At 35.0% G+C, this 17996-nt stretch overlaps 1 protein-coding gene across 4 annotated transcripts in view; it reads left to right on the top strand.

The window, feature by feature from the left end:
- The window catches only part of LCA5 (lebercilin LCA5), a 45280-nt gene extending 31179 nt beyond the window's left edge, over positions 1-14101 (top strand). For 2 of the 4 annotated variants that reach the window (XM_049896064.1, XM_049896069.1), the window contains exons 4-8: positions 3979-4116; positions 5198-5294; positions 6020-6162; positions 8374-8500; positions 10390-14099. In XM_049896064.1, coding sequence (XP_049752021.1) covers positions 3979-4116; positions 5198-5294; positions 6020-6162; positions 8374-8500; positions 10390-11252 — 1368 coding nt within the window. In that variant the 3' untranslated portion in view covers positions 11253-14099. Of the gene's footprint in view, positions 1-3978; positions 4117-5197; positions 5295-6019; positions 6163-8373; positions 8501-10389 lie in introns of all 4 variants that reach the window. The other 2 variants (XM_049896075.1, XM_049896084.1) reach the window with 2 other exon arrangements.
- Positions 14102-17996: the final 3895 nt, after the last annotated feature.

The raw sequence follows: 17996 nt of genomic DNA, 5'->3' as shown, positions 1-17996 counted from the left end.
TTCAACTCATATCGACCTCAAGTGATGCAGTTGAACACCCCAATAAGGTTTTCTAGGCTGTAATCTTTATGGGAGCAGATCTCCAGGTGTTTCTCCTGCGGAGCCACTGAGTGGGTCAAACTGCCAACCTTGTGGTTAGCAGCCAAGCTCTTTACCATTCCTCCACCAGGCCTCCTGAGAATACTGAATAAATGATTATTATTTCCTTCTCAAGATATCGCATCTCTAGGCACTTGATGGAAACCCTGGTGGCATAGTGGTTAAGTGCTACGGCTGCTAACCAAAGGGTCGGCAGTTTGAATCTGCCAGGCACTCCTTGGAAACTCTGTGGGGCAGTTCTGCTCTGTCCTATGGGGTCGCTATGAGTCGGAATCAACCCAGCGGCACTGGGTTTGGTTTTGGTTTGGTTAGGCACATGATGTTCACCTGTCCTTCATTGTTGATGTTAATTTTATCTCCTCGCCGAGGTGTTGCTTGATTTCTCTACCATATATATAATTATTATTATTTTTTCTCCCATGAAACTAATGAATAGTTTCATTTAATGTGTGGAGACATGTTAAGACCATATAAATATGTTATTCCTCATCAAAATTTAGTATCCAGTGATAATTCTTACCTAATCCATTCTTAATCATGATGGTTTTTCCAACTCCATCTCTCTCTCCATATGTTCAGTTCTGGAATATTCTTAGCCTTTTGTTTATTTGCTTTATTTTTTCAATATTGCTTTTCCCCATACTCATTATGTTCTTCTAGATTCCTAATACATCTATATGGGACATTCTCATTCTGTCCTCCCTGACTTCTTGCATATTTTCCTGTCTTTTTTTCTTCTGACACTTCTGTGTAATTTTCATCAGTGTCTTCTAGTTCAATAATTCCCTCTTCAGCTATGTTTATTCTGCTGTTTAATATGTCCATTTCTTTTTTAAAATCAGTGAATGTAAGTTTCATTTTTAGGAATTCTTTTGGATTTTTAAATTAATTTCTTATTTCGTACAGGTAGTGTAAATTCATATATGGCATAGACCTGGAGCTTTCATTTCTTAGAGGTAACTTTTTTCTAATATCTACTGCTCAGGAAAGAAGGCAAACCTCCTTTCTACTTCCTGGCCTGTCATACCTGCAGGTTTATTTTTAGTTCTCTTCTTGCAAATGAGGCTGTAAGTAAGGGGGTTCTAGACCAAGTCTCTCCCATGCCCACCCAGTTTCATCTAAGCCCGGCCCCAGTTCCCTGTTAGAGTTAGAAACCCCGCTTCTAGCACTTGGAGCCTATATTCAGATCATAATTCTGTAGCTTACCACGGTGTCTGCTCTAGTTTGTGCTTCTCACTTCCTTTTCTGTCGTAGGAATGTTCCAGCCTTTCTTTTGAAACTGGTTATTTTTGTTTGTTTGAATGTTTTTAATTGTATTTTATCTCGCCTTTTTATGTGTTTGTAGTGGGAAGAGACCTGGTCTATATAGGCTCAGTCTGACATGATGCCAGTGTATAAGTGTTGATTTTTTTTTGCTTTGTTTCAATTTCAAAATCATGTTTTCATGAGATAATGCTGTGGCGAACATATTAATTCATAACATGTCCCATTAATTAGGGAGTGGAAATATTAGGCAGAGTGTAAAGAGGTATATGTTCAAGACATTTTGTTTGCCTACAGACAATTTCTGGTATTCGTAAGAATCAAATCCCTTGCAGTAATGGTTTATCGTACTCCCCGTTTGGTTTGTAGCCTATAGGTTGGAAATAAGAACATATAAACCCTTTTTTTTTTTCAGTCTCTTGATGTATACCATTAAATTGCTTCCAAACAGGAATGGATAGTTTTTTTTTTTTTTTTAAACTAGTAGTTTTTGAACACTATTGTCAATACTGGGTATCATTTATTTTTATCATGTGCTAATTTGGTAGGTGATGTTTTGCTTTTCTTATTGTCATTTTAATCTTTTATTTATTTACTTAATGATGCACATTAAGAGTCTTATGACCACAACTGAAAGACAAATGACAAAGTATATGTATGTTGGGGAGTTATATTTGTAATATATATGACCCCCCGCCAGAAACCAAAAAACATTGCTGTTCAGTCGATTCGGACTCATAGCGACCCTATAGGACAGAGTAGAACTGCCCCACAGGGTTTCCAAAGCTGTATATCTTCACTGGAGCAGACTGCCACATCTTTCTCCCGTGGAGCCAGCTGGTAAGTTTGAACTGCTCACCGTCCAGTTAGCAGCTGAACACTTTAACCACTGTGCCACCATGGCTCCAATATATGTGACAGTGAAATAATATCCTTTATATATATATATATATGTAAAAAGAACACTCACAGATCAGTTAGCAAAGAATGAACATACCAATAAAACAAAATGGCAAACACTATGAAAAAGTAATTCAGAAAGAATATGGATGGTCAATAAATACATGAAAAATTAACCTTGCTAGGGTTTTTAGTATTTTTTAGTAATCAAAGAAACACAAATTAAAATAATGATATCCCTTTTTTCTTTTGGCCATTCCGATAGATTAAAGAATTATAATACCCAATTATAGTAAGAATGTGGTGAAATAGAGGCTACTAGCCTTTTGAAGAGAATGTAAATTGTTAAAACTAGAGGACATTTTGGTAATGCTTTTCAAAAGCCTTAAAATTGTACAAATATCTACCAACCCAGGAACATCATTTCTAAATACTAACCCTGAGGAAATAATAAAAGATAAACTTAAAGTCATATATACTAGGGTGTTTACCATAGAAATCATTGGGAACTATCCTAATGTTGTGCAGCAGAGTTTTGGTGAATAAATTATGATACCTCTAGAAAATAGGATACTGTTCCATTAAAAAAAGAAGAAAAGGAGTGTGATATTAGAGTATATATTGACATAGAAAAACAGTTATGATATTATTTAGTGAGAAAAAGGTATAAAAAAGCCTCAAATTGTATATACCAAATGTTGTGAATGATTCTCACAGTGTAACTGCTTTTTATTTTCTATTTTTCTTTATTTGTATTTTTATAAGACTTTAAAATGAATCTTACATTTGTAATAAAAAATTTTTTATATATAAAAAGCATTTTTTTAATCCAGAAATTAGGAATAGTACCTTGACAACCGAAGATATTTTAAAAGAAAGCATTTAAATGTACATTCTTTTATAAACTTCACGGAGTATTTTTGAAGACCATGGAAATGGCTATGGTTTTTTATCTAGAAATGCTTTAGAAATAAATGTATAAAACTCATTGCTGTCAAATCAATTTCGACTCATAGTGACCAAGTAGAACTGCCCTGTAGGGTTTCCAAGGAGTGCCCCGTGGGTTCAACTGCTGACCTTCTGGTTAGCAGCCGTAGCTCTTAACTGCTTCAACACCAGGCGCCTAGAAATGTATGTTGTTGTTAGGTGCTGTTGAGTCAATTCTAACTCACAGCAACCCTGTAGGATAGAGTAGAACTGCCCCATAAGGTTTCTAAGGCTGTAAATGTTTACAGTGGTTAAGAGGTCCCCTGCTAACGAAAAGGTGTGCAGTTCAAATCCGCCAGCTGCTCCTTGGGAAACCTAGAAATGTATATAAAAAAAGAAATGTATAGTACTGTGTAATTTTGGTTGCCTCTAATTATTTAATTATAAAATAATATCTCATTATTTTCTGAAGTAATGATTTTCAAAAGCCTGTGTTTCTCATCACGACTTCTGGGCTGTCTTTTGCTCCCAACTTAAATGATGTTTCAGGCAAATGCTTACGAATTTACTTACAAATCATTGTGAGAAACAATGAAAAGAATGATAGGCTAGGTCATTTAGTAAATTGTTGGTCAATCTGTTTCCCAGTTCATGCTTATGAAACTTCAGCCCAGCCTGATTTGTATGTCCTGACTGGTACCACTGAAAACATCATTTTGACACTGCTAAGTGCAGTGTTTTACTGTTGAAGTTATTATTATTATTTTTTTAAATCTATTTTACTCATAGGAACTATCAAAAAACCTTGAGCTGAGTACTAACAGTTTCCAACGACAGTTGCTTGCTGAAAGGAAAAGGGCGTATGAGGCTCATGATGAAAATAAAGTTCTTCAGAAGGAGCTACAACGGCTCTATCAGAAATTAAAAGTAAGCATTTTAAGTTGCATTATTTTTCCCTGTAATATTAGATGAAATCCTATAGTTTAAAACACTAACTGCTACTATTCATATTTGTAAGTTGGTACAATATAATTAACAAAATTCTAATACTACCTTTGGCACTTACAAGGAAAGGTTTTATTAATTAATATAACCACTATAACACCAAAAGTGAAATACTTAGTACATTATTTGGGATGATGTAGCTGAAATAAATTGTAAAATCCTGGGAGAAAATTATGGCAACTGGAATTTTTCTGTGTTGCATGGTTGAATAATCTAGTGTTTTTTCCCAGATAGCCCCATGATTTTTAAAATTGTTTCAAATAACGCCCTTCATTTTCAGTGTTTAGAGGGGGCATTGGAATTATTTAATTCTGTGAAAGCAGGTGTTTTTAACTCCTGCAAAATTGAATGTTTATACATTATCTTGCCTAGAGTTTTCATTTGTTAATCAAATTCTCAGAGAGACCCATGGCCCCAAAATGATTAAAAACACCCATGTTAAAAGAGGAATTGGCTAATTTTTAGCTCCTCAGTAATTCAGCACCCACGTTAGCACCCACATTTGAGAGATGCTAACTAAATTCTTAGTTTCTGTTGAAAGACAGTGAAGACAATACTAGCTCTATCAGGTAGGAGTGAATAGAAAATAGAGTTTGTCTCATTTGCTTTCATTTTCTTTACTGCCAGGACATACTATTGTTAGGTCCATCGAGACAGTTCCGACTCATAGTGACCATGTGTACCACAGAATGAAACACTGCCTGGTCCCATGCCATGCTCACAATCATTGTTATGCTTGAGCCCATTGTTGTACCCACTGTTTCAGTCCATCTCGTTGAGGGTCTTCCTCTTCTCCACTGACCCTGTACATACTGGACTTTTAAAATTTCAAACCTAAATGTACTAGATGCATTCATTTCTACAGTTTGGGAGTTATGAAGGGAAGTCAAGCCAGGTATAATTCAGTTTGGTAAGGAAAATACAGTTGACAAGGTAAGGATTTTTGTTTTATTTTTAAACTATGAATTCATATCCTTGATTAATTGTATTGGGTTATTTTCAGGAAAAGGAGAGAGAGCTGGATATAAAAAACATATACTCTAATCGTCTGCCAAAGTCCTTTCCAAAGAAAGAAAACGAATTTGCACTAAGAAAAAATGGTATAGTAGATATAATTGTTATAAAAATGGTACTGTAGTTATTATTTATTAATAATAAGATAAATTCATTCTGAATTAGAAGGGAAGGTAAAGAACCTCATTAAATTAAATTGTATTTTTTTTATAATTAAAATTCCCTTATAGTTAATTTTCAGAAATCCTATCAACTTTCTCAGTTTTATTCCCCTGAGGAGAGGTGAATAAAGTTATATTTTACATATTTTCTGAAGTTTTCTTATTGTAAATTTATTTAAAAAAATTTATGAAAAATTTTAAACATATTCCAAAGTAGAGAGAAGAATATAATGACTCTTCATGTATGCATCACCTAGCTTTACAGGTATGCATTTTGCCAATTTGATCTATTTTCTCCATTTTTTTTTTCTGGAGTATTTTAAAGCAAATTTCAGATATTTCATTTCACTCAGATACTTTGGTATTGTTATGCATATCTTTAGTTTGTTTTAGCAAAAGTTTAACTTCTCTCTTCTGGGAATTGCAAAAGTTTTTAAATACAGATTTTGTAACATAATAGGATTTACAGTCAGAATTGTCCTCGAATCCCATTAATTGCCAGAAACAAATATAGTAGTAATAAGTATTCATTGAGTTGAGCAAAACATGCATTATCTCATTTAGATGGTGAATATATACTATTTGAATTCCATATATCTTAGCATTGTTCAATGTGATTAGAAAAAATCCTTTTATAATTTTCATGGTAGCTGCATGCCAGAGTGACTTTACAGACCAGTGTACAAAAGGAGTACAAACCAGTGAAGACTTTGAGCTGGAAGAATTTCCTATAACACCACAAACAGTTATGTGTTATGAAAACAAATGGGAAGAATCTGAACATCTTACTTTGGTGAGTTTAGCAATGTGATTAGGCACCAAACTCTAGGTTTGAAGTTATTCCTGAAAACACAGTATCAAACATTTTGAAATTCAGCAATGAAAGTAGTGCTGTATCTGTGTGAATATGCAGCTAACCTTTTAAAGAGAGATAACATCTATGTATTTTATTAAAGTCCTTTGGATTGACTCTTTTAGTCCATATTACATCTTTCATATGCCTCAGAAATGTTGATTGTACCTTTTGGATTGGAGGTAGGAGAGGAGAAGAATTTGCCTTCTGAGTTTTTTACTGTTATGTCCACAGATAGTCTTGAAAACTGCCCACAGCTTTTACATTTAATAGCAAATTGCAGTAGTTTTGAAATGATTTGTTGTAATTCAACTACATTTAATTTCTTTAGCCTTTTATATATAGAAGAGCTTTACAGATTAGCGCAGTGCTAAAAAGATAATTGGAGTGGTATCTGCTGTCATACTATTCAGATTAGAGTGAGCTCTGTGTTGGACCTTCATTTAAAAGGACTTAACATACTGAGTCACTGGAAGGTCCTTTTTTATTTTTGTTTTTTTCCTAAGAGGATTTTATCTTTACTGTTTACACTTTAAACTCTGAAGACAAGAATACACAGATACGGTATATTTCATGTAATCTTACATTTTTGTGCCTTGTAAGTTTCCTAGTGACCCTGAGATCTCTTCTTATACTACAGACAGAAAGGGTGGACTGATATGGTTCCTCTGTGTACTCTAGTTTTTTGTTTCTTTAATTTGCTTTTGTTTTATAATTTGAAGTTGTTAGCTGTGTCTGCTAAATGTGTATCTTCCAGTATTTGCACTTAGTGAGACCAGATCATGTTGATTTGTCTCTTTGAAAATGGTAAAGTATGGAATAAAAATTGAAGAATAATTCTTGATTTTAAAGGATAAAAGTATTTGATCTTAATATTACAAGATTCAGCAGGAGGGGGCCACAACTTGAAAAGAGCCTTGGAGTAACACTACCTTTTAATTAAACTCTGGTTCTAACATTTTAGTTGTGTAACTTCTTGTAGCCTCAATTTCCTCACCCATAAAATGGGGACGGGACATTGGTTACCTTTCAGAATTGGATAATAACTCATTATCAGATTTATAAACCTCTCAAAACCCAGCCTGCTACTTTAAAGGGCCTCAGAAGATGGTAGCTGTGTTAGGTACAGGCTAAGTTGCAATTACAAAGAGACCCAGAACACCATGGCTCAAGCCACTAGAATCTTTTCTTTCTCTGGTAATAGACTGAAGGTCAGTAGGTTGTCCAGGACAGGTAGACATCTTTGTTCCATGGTTGGCATTCTGTCTTATTGCTCTCTCATCAAAGAGTTTAGTCCTCCTCTCTGTGGTTGGAACAGGCTCACTACTCTCATGGGAAGGCAGAACTGGGAGGTAGATGGCAAAAAGCTTTTGGATTTTTAATAAATGTGAACAGAAGTTGCATACATACGTCCACTTACATCCCCATGTCCCTGTCTAGCTGCAGGAGAGGCTATCAAATGTAGTCTCCATCTGAGCAGCCCTATGTTCTGCTGAAACTCAGAGGATTCTATTACTAAAAGGAAGGAGGGGAAAATGGGTATTAGGTGACAGTTCACAGTCTCTCCGAACAATAACTTCTGTTACTTTACTTTTACTAAGAAAAATTATACAAATGTATCTGAAAGGGGCCATAATAAGTAAGAAATTTGAAGTTGATTGCACTTTTACTTGATTTAAATATTGTAAAAATTATTAATTGGAGGCTTTGGGCATAGTATAAACTTGAATGATTTACTGCAGTTGTTACTGCCTGTGTTCTACTTCAACAACATCTCACTTGGTTACCATAGTTGGTTAACAGCCTTGTCTCATTAACTGAATTAATCAGATTTTGTGAAAATGTACAAAGCAAGGATACTTCTGACACTTGTCTCCTCAGGATTTTATGTAGGATATTGACTTCTATTATATTGATTCTGGTATGTCTTATAAATGCTCTTTTAAAATTTTAGCAGAAAAAGGACATTCTTTGTGTATCCTGTGTGTTTTTGAAGCATCTTTCAAAGGTGGTAATTTGTGCCTTAGTGGTTCATTAATTGAGAATTTGCTTTAATTTCAAAATTAGTTGGAAATTATGTGTAATGGAAGATAAATCTATGATATTTTAATTGTTTTTCCCCTTTGAAACATTTTTTTTAATTTATAATAGGATCTGGAATCCCAAGAGAGAGGTGAGCACGAAGAAGCAGAGATTCTAAATACAGTTGTGGAAGGGGAAGAAGAATCCATAAAAGAACTCGATACTATAAAACAGGAGGTTGAGAAGCTGGAGAACGGTAAGAAAAAGAGTTTGTTTAAGCAAGTGATGAGTCAGTATTCCTTGAGAAAGAGTTTACTTCCCCTAATATCATTTCTGACCTTAATGAATTATATAAAACAAGGAAAGGTTGGTACAGTGGTAGGGGACATATATCAGGAATAACAAAATTTTTAATGAATTTATTAAGGAAAAGAAAAGTTAAATACTTTATATCAGTTGCTGTTTGGATTTAGGGAATAAGGACAAGTTACCTTTAGAAAATTCGGGTAAGGTAGAATTCAAATGAAGGAAAAAAAACATCCTTTGTGTATTAACTAAAAGTTGATGAAGAGATATCAGAAAGATAACTCACTTTATTGACTTGGCATTGAGACTCTCCAGTCCATACGCTAGCTTATACATAAAATCAGTGAATTGTGAGGTTCTGAACATATTCCTATAATTCTTCTTTGGTTTTTACATGCAAATTAAATCTTGTAGTATGTTCAATCATTAGCTTGGAGGTTTGGTGAACCAAGTCACATAGTTTTAGATACTGGAAATGAAGTTCAGGAATAACTTTCCATCTAGATAAAATGTCTTAAAGTTGTGGGGGAAAGGGATCCCAAGCTCTAATCTACTGTGCTTGTTCTATTAGTTATATAGTAAGGGCTTACAGAGAAATCCTTTTTTCTCTCCTTGAGCTGTTAAAATGAAACATAAATTTATGACCCAGTTGTTGCTTAATGTATATTTATTATATATTTAACAACATAACTTGAAATCAAAGCTGTGTTTACATCACTGTTGGCTAATGCACAAAGTGAAATGCTTTCACATGTTGAACTACAGAATGGCAAATTAGATATTATGGTCAATTCTCAGTACGAAGAAAAGGAATAAAGTATCAGAAGACTGCCACTTTTTTGATCTCTTTTTAATGATTTGTTTTTCCTGGAGTCTATATGGAATTATCTATGATGTCAATGAGAATGTATGCCATTGACTAAGTTAACAAACTTGTAGTGTTCTTGCATTAATGTTTTTTTAATTTTTCATTTGGAAATAACTTCAAAATCATAGAAAAGTAGCAAGAATAGCTAAAGAACCATTTAAGAGTAAGTGGTATACCTTATGATGCCTCATACCCTTAAGTACTTCCATGTGTATTTCCCCAAAACAAGGGCATTCTCATAACCCTAATATAGTTCTCATCTTCAGGAAATTTAACTTTGATACAATACATTTATCTTATCTCCCATCCATATTACATTTTTCTCAGTTGACAGAATTATGTCCTTTATAGCATTTTTCCCCTCAGAGACATGATCCTGAATTGAATTTAGTTGTCATGTCTCCTTAGTCTCCTTTAATGTGGAACAACTTCTTGGCCTTTATATTCTGTGAAATCAACATTTTTGATGGATACAGGCTAATTATTAAACATTAATAGAATGTTCCTCATACTGGGTTTGTCTGAAGTTTTCTCTTAATAAGGTTATGCATCTTCTGTCAGAATAGTATATAACTGATGCTGTGTCCTTCTCAGGATATGACATCTAGAGTTTTAATTTATTTTTTATTGTAAAGGTCTTTGTTCCATCTATTCATCTGTCTGCACATCCATCCCATCATCCACCATTTAATATGTAGTACTATATTAAGTATAGGTAGAGAACCTTCTTCCCCACCCATATCTTGACAAATAATTTTTTTTAATGTGAATGTTAAATGCAATATGCATTACATATATTCTGTTTGAATCCCATAATATCAAATATAGAAATGAAATTTATGGTTCACCCACAGTATACTTACCTTACTCAAATTAGATAAGTACTGTTTTGTAAAAGATGGTAGTTGAGTTTCCTATTTAAAAATATTGAGTGCTATAAAATCCCATTTTTAAAATTTAATTTCGTACAGAATGGGAAAGAGAAGAACTTGATAAAAAGCAAAGAGAAAATACATTTTTACTGAAAAGAGAAGAAAAGCCAGAGCTGGAAACTGGAAGATACCAAATGGGAATGAACCAATTCCAAGATATTGATAAATTGGAAGAAGAGGAAGAAGACAGACTGAAGAGAGAAATGCTACTTGCTAAACTGAATGAGATTAACCGAGAACTTGAAGATTCTCAGAACCTAAAATATCCTCGTCTGCCATTGCTACCTGATTTTAAATCTAAGTTAGACTCCCCAGAGAAAAGCCGCAAAACATATATGTTCTCTGGACTGTCAGAGAGATCATTTAATGGGCACCATTTGCAAGACATCAGTTTTTTAACTACAAAAGGAGAGGGCCAGAATTTAGGAGATACTAGAATCCCAGCCTCTCCCAATGAGTTTGCATTTGGTAGCTATGTGCCTTCATTTGCAAAAACATTAGGGAAGTCAAATTTATTTAGTCAAAAAAGTGGCCTTTTGGAGTTCCAAAGTAACACTACAGAAAAACTTAATAAAGACAGCATAGATTTAATTGCAAGAAAAGAAAAAAAAGCCAATCTCATGGAACAGCTATTTGGTGCCAGTGGCAGCAGCACGATTTCCTCTAAAAGCAGTGACCCAAATACTCTGTCCGTCAGCAGAGGAGACTTTGACCCTCCAAATTTTCCCTCTGGGGATAAAAGCAGCAGGGGCAGAGAACAAGGTGAAGATGATGACTTTTTCCTCAGCGAAGGAAGAAGTTTTAATCCAAATAGAAACAGATTAAAACATGCAAACAATAGACCAACAGTAAAAGCAGTTGATTCTGTAGAAGATGAAATTGAAGAAGTAGCACTGAGATGATTGGCTGGATTATATTTTTTTTCTATTGTAAATATTAAGGTATTTTAATACAGTATTTATTATAAACATTTATACTTGTTAATGCTAAGAAGTCCTTATTAAAGAACGATTTTTAATAGTTAAATACAATGCAAATTTTGAAAGTAGATCGTATCCATACCACATAGTTTGCCAAGAATGAAGGAGGCTCTTTTGAGTGAAACCAAAAATAGATGTATCTTACTTTTTATTTACAAATCAGTTTTACTTCTTAAGCCAGCTCTATGGGAAGTTTTCTGCCACTGGAGGTCATATTCATTTCCTCCTTTTATCTTTATTTTTTTTGGGTCATATCTCATTAAATCACTTACCTACAACTGTGGTAACATATTAAGTTGAATTCAGAAGACTTTTCTGTATGCTTGGACAGCTCCCCTCTGTCATGGCTCCCTGAGGCTTGGGTACAGTGTAATCAGTAAAGTCTGTCCTTGTTCTCCTACACGCTTTATGTCTTAGTGACTAGGTGTGAGATTTCGTACCAAATACAAGGAATAGAAGAAATTTCATTGCAGCGTAGAAGATTTTCAACTCAATTATGTTTCCAGAGTAATGCAATTGGGAAATTTTAATATGTACTTTTAATATTTGAACTTACCTTTAAACCAAGCAGACAATAGTAGCATAGCACTATTGAACTTACAGGACTGATTTTAAAGCAATCTTGGATAAAAAGTCTTTTAGAGTTGTGGGGCATCAAATCAGCCTTAATGAGTAGAATGGATGGTTTTCTGTTGAAATGCATTGGTCTTTTTTTTTGGCTATTTGTAGTTCACTTCAGCTTGGATTATGCTGGGTATGATTGGATGATTGGTCCTTAAGAAGCACTGACCAAGGAGAAAACACTGATAAAATGAAGACTGGTGAAAATAGTATGTCAGGGGAAGAATAAAAATTTATATTAGCACTTAATCTAGAGTGAGCTCCTTTTTCAGATTTTTTTTTTAACTACATATTTGCCCATAATTTGATTTCTCATGCCAAGCATACATACTAATGAGAGGACTAGAGATGTTGTTTTATCTTGAATTCTTACAAATGCTTATTATTGAATACCGTTTCATTACCGCTTGACAGGATTTACCTGGTTAGGTTACTAATTAAAAGGTGTTCCACCTATGATCTTCTATGTTCCTGTCATTTGTTGGGAACAGAATCCCCCACAAGTGCTGAACTATATTAAAAAGTTTCCTTAATAGAGAGATTTTATGTCTGATATACATAAACATTTAGTAATTTGCACCTCATTCCAGTATATGTAAAACAATATTGTAATGCAGTTCTTGATGCAATGTAATTATTATGTAATGTTAATTTTGTTCATAGCTGTTAATTTTTCTGCCAAAAGTGTTCTATTTTTGAGGTTGTTTTGAAGTTTATTTTTTAAGCCTTTAAATAGTAAAATTTTGTATTCAGGTCATTTTAAGCGGTCTCTTTCCTACCTGATGTTTTCTAAAAATCTCTTTCACCAGCTGTAGCAAGACAGAATTATTAAAATCAAACCCAAAGTTGAGTTATGGGCAGAAGCGCATTATGGTGTTAAGCATTAAAATTAGAGATTAAAATGTATATAACAGGTTTTTCTTTGTGAACAAACCCTGCAGAGTAAATAATCTTTTCTAAATGTCAAGTTAAATTTGTTATTTGTACTCAGAACTGTTATTAATAAAAATGAAAAACACTACGACTCTGCATTTGAATGATGCCTTAGGTTACTTGGAAAAGATGTAGTAGAAACAGGAACTACAGGGTTAATTTTTATTTCACTATTTACCTTTCTTCTTTTTGCCTGTCCAGTATATTTTTAGTTCAAGTAGATGAATTTGCCCTAAAACAGGTTAGACAGTTTGCTACTGTTATCAGATAATGATAGTTTTAATTAGTCCTTTCATCCTTAATAGCTATCTACATGGCACATATTGCTCATAATTTTAAAAACGGTGGGGTAAGGAGGATTAAATTGAATGACCAGACAAAAACAAGCTTATTTCATGGCCGATTCGCTGTTTTTCTGATGTGCTCTCCATCTCGTTTTCAGACATACTAAGAAGTTGGTTTCCCCAATTGGGTGTTAGTTGGATGGAGCGTACAGATCTGTCTGATGAAAAGGGGAAGAGAAATTGGTATTATGGTGACAGTATGTGTTTGTAGGAATAAAGAAAATACCACAGATTGTGAAGAAAAAATCTGCCTTTAAAAGCTTTTTCCTTTCTACATGGTAAATAACCCTTGCACATTAAAGTCTCCTTTTATATCATTTGAAAGAGCTTTTTTATTAAAAAGCCTTTAATTATTCATTAAATATTTATTGAGTGCCTTCTGGGTACCTTGTACCAATTTAGGTGCTAGGAAAATCCAAGACGGACCAGGTCCCTGCCCTCAAGGCGGCAGCATCACAAAGTGGATGGAGAGCAGCGTTGGGTCAGATTGCACGTGCCTCATACCAGCCTTCCCACGCTCTCCTCGTATACTTTGGACTGTAGCTTCCTCAGCTGTTTGTACGTCTTGTAGTTTTTCTTAACGTTGTTATGAGAAGTAAATTAAATACTTACGTTAATGCTGGCACATTATAAGCACTCAGTAAAAAATAGCTGTTATCATAGCTAATTATAACTTTGTTTTAGGGAATAATTGAAAAAAATAGAGCGTAGGTATGTATATACATTAACATTATACTTTGCACAAGCTATAAGCAGAAAAAGCTTCTAAAACTGAATTAACTACTACAAGACACCTGCAGTGAATACATTGTGCCTCTGGGGTCCACACTTAGAAGATTCCTTACTTTATTCACCATTAAATGTGCAATAAGCTTGATGAGCTTATTTCCTCGTTTACAGAAGAATAGAAAAACTAAACTTTGGAATGATCTTCTGAAGACCAGCTCAGTGACATCAGGAGAGGTAAGAGTTGATGGCCTCACAACAAAGAAAACAAAATCCAAGATTGTATAATATTACAGCTTTCATCGAAAATAAGACCCAGCTCTCCCACAATATGTATGTGTAAATTACAAAACCTCTGCACCTCAGTTTCCTCCCTTATAAGATGGGGCTAATGATAGCACTTCCCTCATGGTGATTGAATATATTAAATGAATTAATATGAGAAGCACTTAGAGCTGGAAGCACTCAAGTGTTAGCTGCTGCTCCTGTTGTTTTGGAAAGGTAATTGAGAAGAGGAGATAGAGAAATGATATTTGTTGAATGCCAGGCATCGTACTTGTTTTTTGTTTTTGTTTCTATGTATTTTTGCTCATCAAATCCTCGCAAAACTTTCTAAGTAGGTATTTTATTATTACTCCCATTTTACAGTTGAGGCTAATAGATTATACACAGGTGATAGATTACAGAGACATTAGATTACACAGACTGTATTCAGTAGTCTTAATTTAAGAAGTCTACAGAAATAAAATATTTTAGAAAGAGTTTTGCATTAGCCCGCCTATTGCCATCAAGTTGATTCCGACTCATAGTGACCCTGTAGGGCACAGTAGAACTGCCCCATAGGGTTTACAAGGAGCAGCTGGTGGATTTGAACTGCCAACCTTTTGGTTAGCAGCTGAAGTCTTAAACACGGCACCACCAGGGCTCTTTAATTTGTAAGGGACAGAAACCCAAATCAAACTAGCTTAAAGAAAATAAGGAAATAATTTTTGACTCAAATCTGGAAAGCTCAAGAAAGTGTGGTTTGATCTGGAGGTTCAGAAAACATGGGAATTGCTTAATCTGTCCTCTTAGCCCTGCTGGATTATATTTTCAGATAAAACTTATATTTGTTAAAAATATTGTAATTGACATCTCAAACCCACATCATCCCTTCAACTGGAAATCCCCCCCCCGCCCCAAAAGAGAAATCCTTTCCTATAAGTCTGGCAGAAGCCTGATTGGCCTAATTTGTGTTATGTACCCTCCTAAGGGGGTGGCATTGTGCGGGGGAAGGCCGAACTCCCTACTGTTAGTTCACTCCATGGAATAATATTTCCATGAAATAGAGGAGGTGTGGGTCCCCTGATGAAGAAATTTAGATATAAGAAAACATTTATTATATATTCAACTGAAAAAAATTGTTTTGAAAGGCTCATTCAACACCCCTTATTTCCTGGAGCAAATAAGCCATTTCTTTAATAAGATAGGATTACAGCCATTCAGATTGAACTCTGAAGCACGTTTGTTACTATAGGGTGAGCTGTTTCAGCGGTAGGTAGGATGAGTACGTAAGATGTTTAAACTACACTTCTGAGTTCATAGAAAAGGCTAAGAGACCCAGATACTTCTTTTCCCATACTAAATGCCCCACTTGTATGTATCCACATATTATATAAGTGAACATATTCTATCTCATTCTAAAAAATTAAAAATGGTCAGCCAGGGTGGAGTAGAAAGAGCACTGACCTTGGCGTTGAGGAGATGGGTTGGAGTTTTTGCCACTGAATAATTACAACTTTAGTCAAATAATTTAACTTATTAAGGCTCCTAAGATATAAAACGGGGCTGATCATGTCTTACGGATTGTGAAGATTAAATGAGATGATGTATTTTTGAGATAATATGGTGACACATGTCAGCATAGGAAGACCATAACATATTCAGCATTTTTTTTTGTTATGTGATTTTTGTATTAAAGCCCCAGATATTTTTTTAACAACAGAAGCTTGTCAGTATGGAATTTAAAAAACTAAGAATGTGTTGTCTTACCCTGTAATTTGCCATCCTTTATTGAAATGATTCTTGCCTTTATAGGCTCAGGTAAACGTTACAGCTTCCAGAGAAGACATTTTGCTGCTTTGTGAACAAGTAGCCTGTGGGAGAAGTAGTTTTACATACATAGTTTTGCTTCACTGGCTGTTTCCATGGAAGAGTAATAGATACAAATCAGGAGCCCATACTGTGATTGGAAGGCAGGACATGAGAATTCAGGATGAAGCCCCCAGGCTAGTAAAGCCAGGGGGATGCTCCGGATAGCATGTCTTTTCTTCTCTTTTTGACCTGAATGTCGGATTTCAAAATTGCTGCTTCTGTTGATATTAATCCTGGTTAGGAATACTTTTCACACAGTCTTTAACAGTGCATCAGGTTTCAGATATTCTTTTTTACTCTGATATAAAGAACCCAGGAGTTACTATGCATAGTCAGGTAATCATGGATACTAAAAAAGTTCTAGGTATACCTCATAACAAGGGTTTATTGAAGGCTGTTTTCTTCTATAAGAATGTCCCCCCAATTTTTAGCTTCAGTATTTGCTTCTAATCTATGGCACCTAGTTACTTCTGCAACAATCAACACAAGTGTGTACGCTCTTTATCTTCAATCTTTTTCACCAGAGAAATTCAACCAATTGAACCAAAGAACGAAGGCCAGGAATATCTGTTAATGTTATTGCCTCAAACAGGACCATCAGAATCCAGAATATAGAACAATGGGGCCTACAACTCTGAAGCCCAGTTTTACAATAAATATGTACTTCCTGGTCCTAGACAGGAAATAGTGGCTTTTCCCTGGACAATAACCACAGTTTTTCTTTTGGCGAATAGATTCAGCATCATTTATACAGATAATTTTGCTTTATATCCTAGGCGGTAGTTGTCAAAATGTGTCCCCCGCCCCAGAGCCACAGCAACAATGTCTCCTGAGAATTCATTAGAAATGCACATTTTCAGGTCCTGTCCCGGACCAACTAAATCAGAAACTCTGGGGGTGGGGCCCAGCAATCTGTATTTCAACAAGTCCTCCAGGAGATTCAGATGCAGCTCAAGTTTGATAACCAAAGCTCTAACTAAGGTAACTAACACCAATGAGGAAGTGTGAGTGTGTGTGTGGCGGGGGGGGGGGGGGCGGGGGGGGCCTTTACATACAGAAAACACTACCAGCAGGGTTTTGCATATTCAAATATAGCGCTAGGGCCTGAGGTCACGTGTGCAGGTGAAGTATTTGGGCCTCCCTTTGCCTCCCCACCCTGAAGACTGTCTGAACCAGAAATAAATCACGGTCTTTTTTTATGGCTACAACGGGTTATGGGCTGCAACTGTCAGTTCTCTGTGGTTAGTATGGCAGAAGATTTGGACTAGTCAGGAAAGAGAAATGCTGTTGAAACAACCAACATCAACAGGATCAAGTATCATCCCTCCATCATAGTTTTAATCCCCAGACTTTCAGAAAAACCTTCAAAATGTCCTTAGAGTATTCCCTCAAGAAAAACGATTCAATGTAGTTTAAATTTCATGTTTTTGTAAGCATACGTTTTATTATAGCAGCATGTTAACACTGCTAAAATGACAAGTAAATTAAACATTTCAGCTTTTTGAAAGTTTGAGAACAGTGTGTTATGTATGTATGTGTGTACACTTAATTGTTCAGACAGGTAGTTTCTATGCTTGGTTTGAGAAATACTAAAATTATCTAAAAGGAATTAGCCTATATAGAGGGAGTATTTTTAATAAAAGACAAAAGTAAGACAGAATTATATATTCATCTTTATTAATTTCTCCTGTGTCCACTCCTTAGCATCTGTAAAGACAGATGTATATACGCAGGAATTGCTGTACACATCCAGGGGAAGTGTTTGTTTACAGACAAAGAGTAGGCCATGTTTCCATGAGTCTGGATTTTGTTTGCTATACTAAGTTTCCATATGTTCTCTGGCTTTCTTGATTTACATGTCTGTTACCAAAAAAAAAAAAAGCTCTTCTAGGACAGACCATTGCCTGAC

The sequence above is a fragment of the Elephas maximus genome, chromosome 1 (assembly GCF_024166365.1).
Source record: "Elephas maximus indicus isolate mEleMax1 chromosome 1, mEleMax1 primary haplotype, whole genome shotgun sequence".
NCBI classification, from domain to species: domain Eukaryota; kingdom Metazoa; phylum Chordata; class Mammalia; order Proboscidea; family Elephantidae; genus Elephas; species Elephas maximus.
This window is presented reverse-complemented; position numbering and strand designations above follow the sequence as displayed.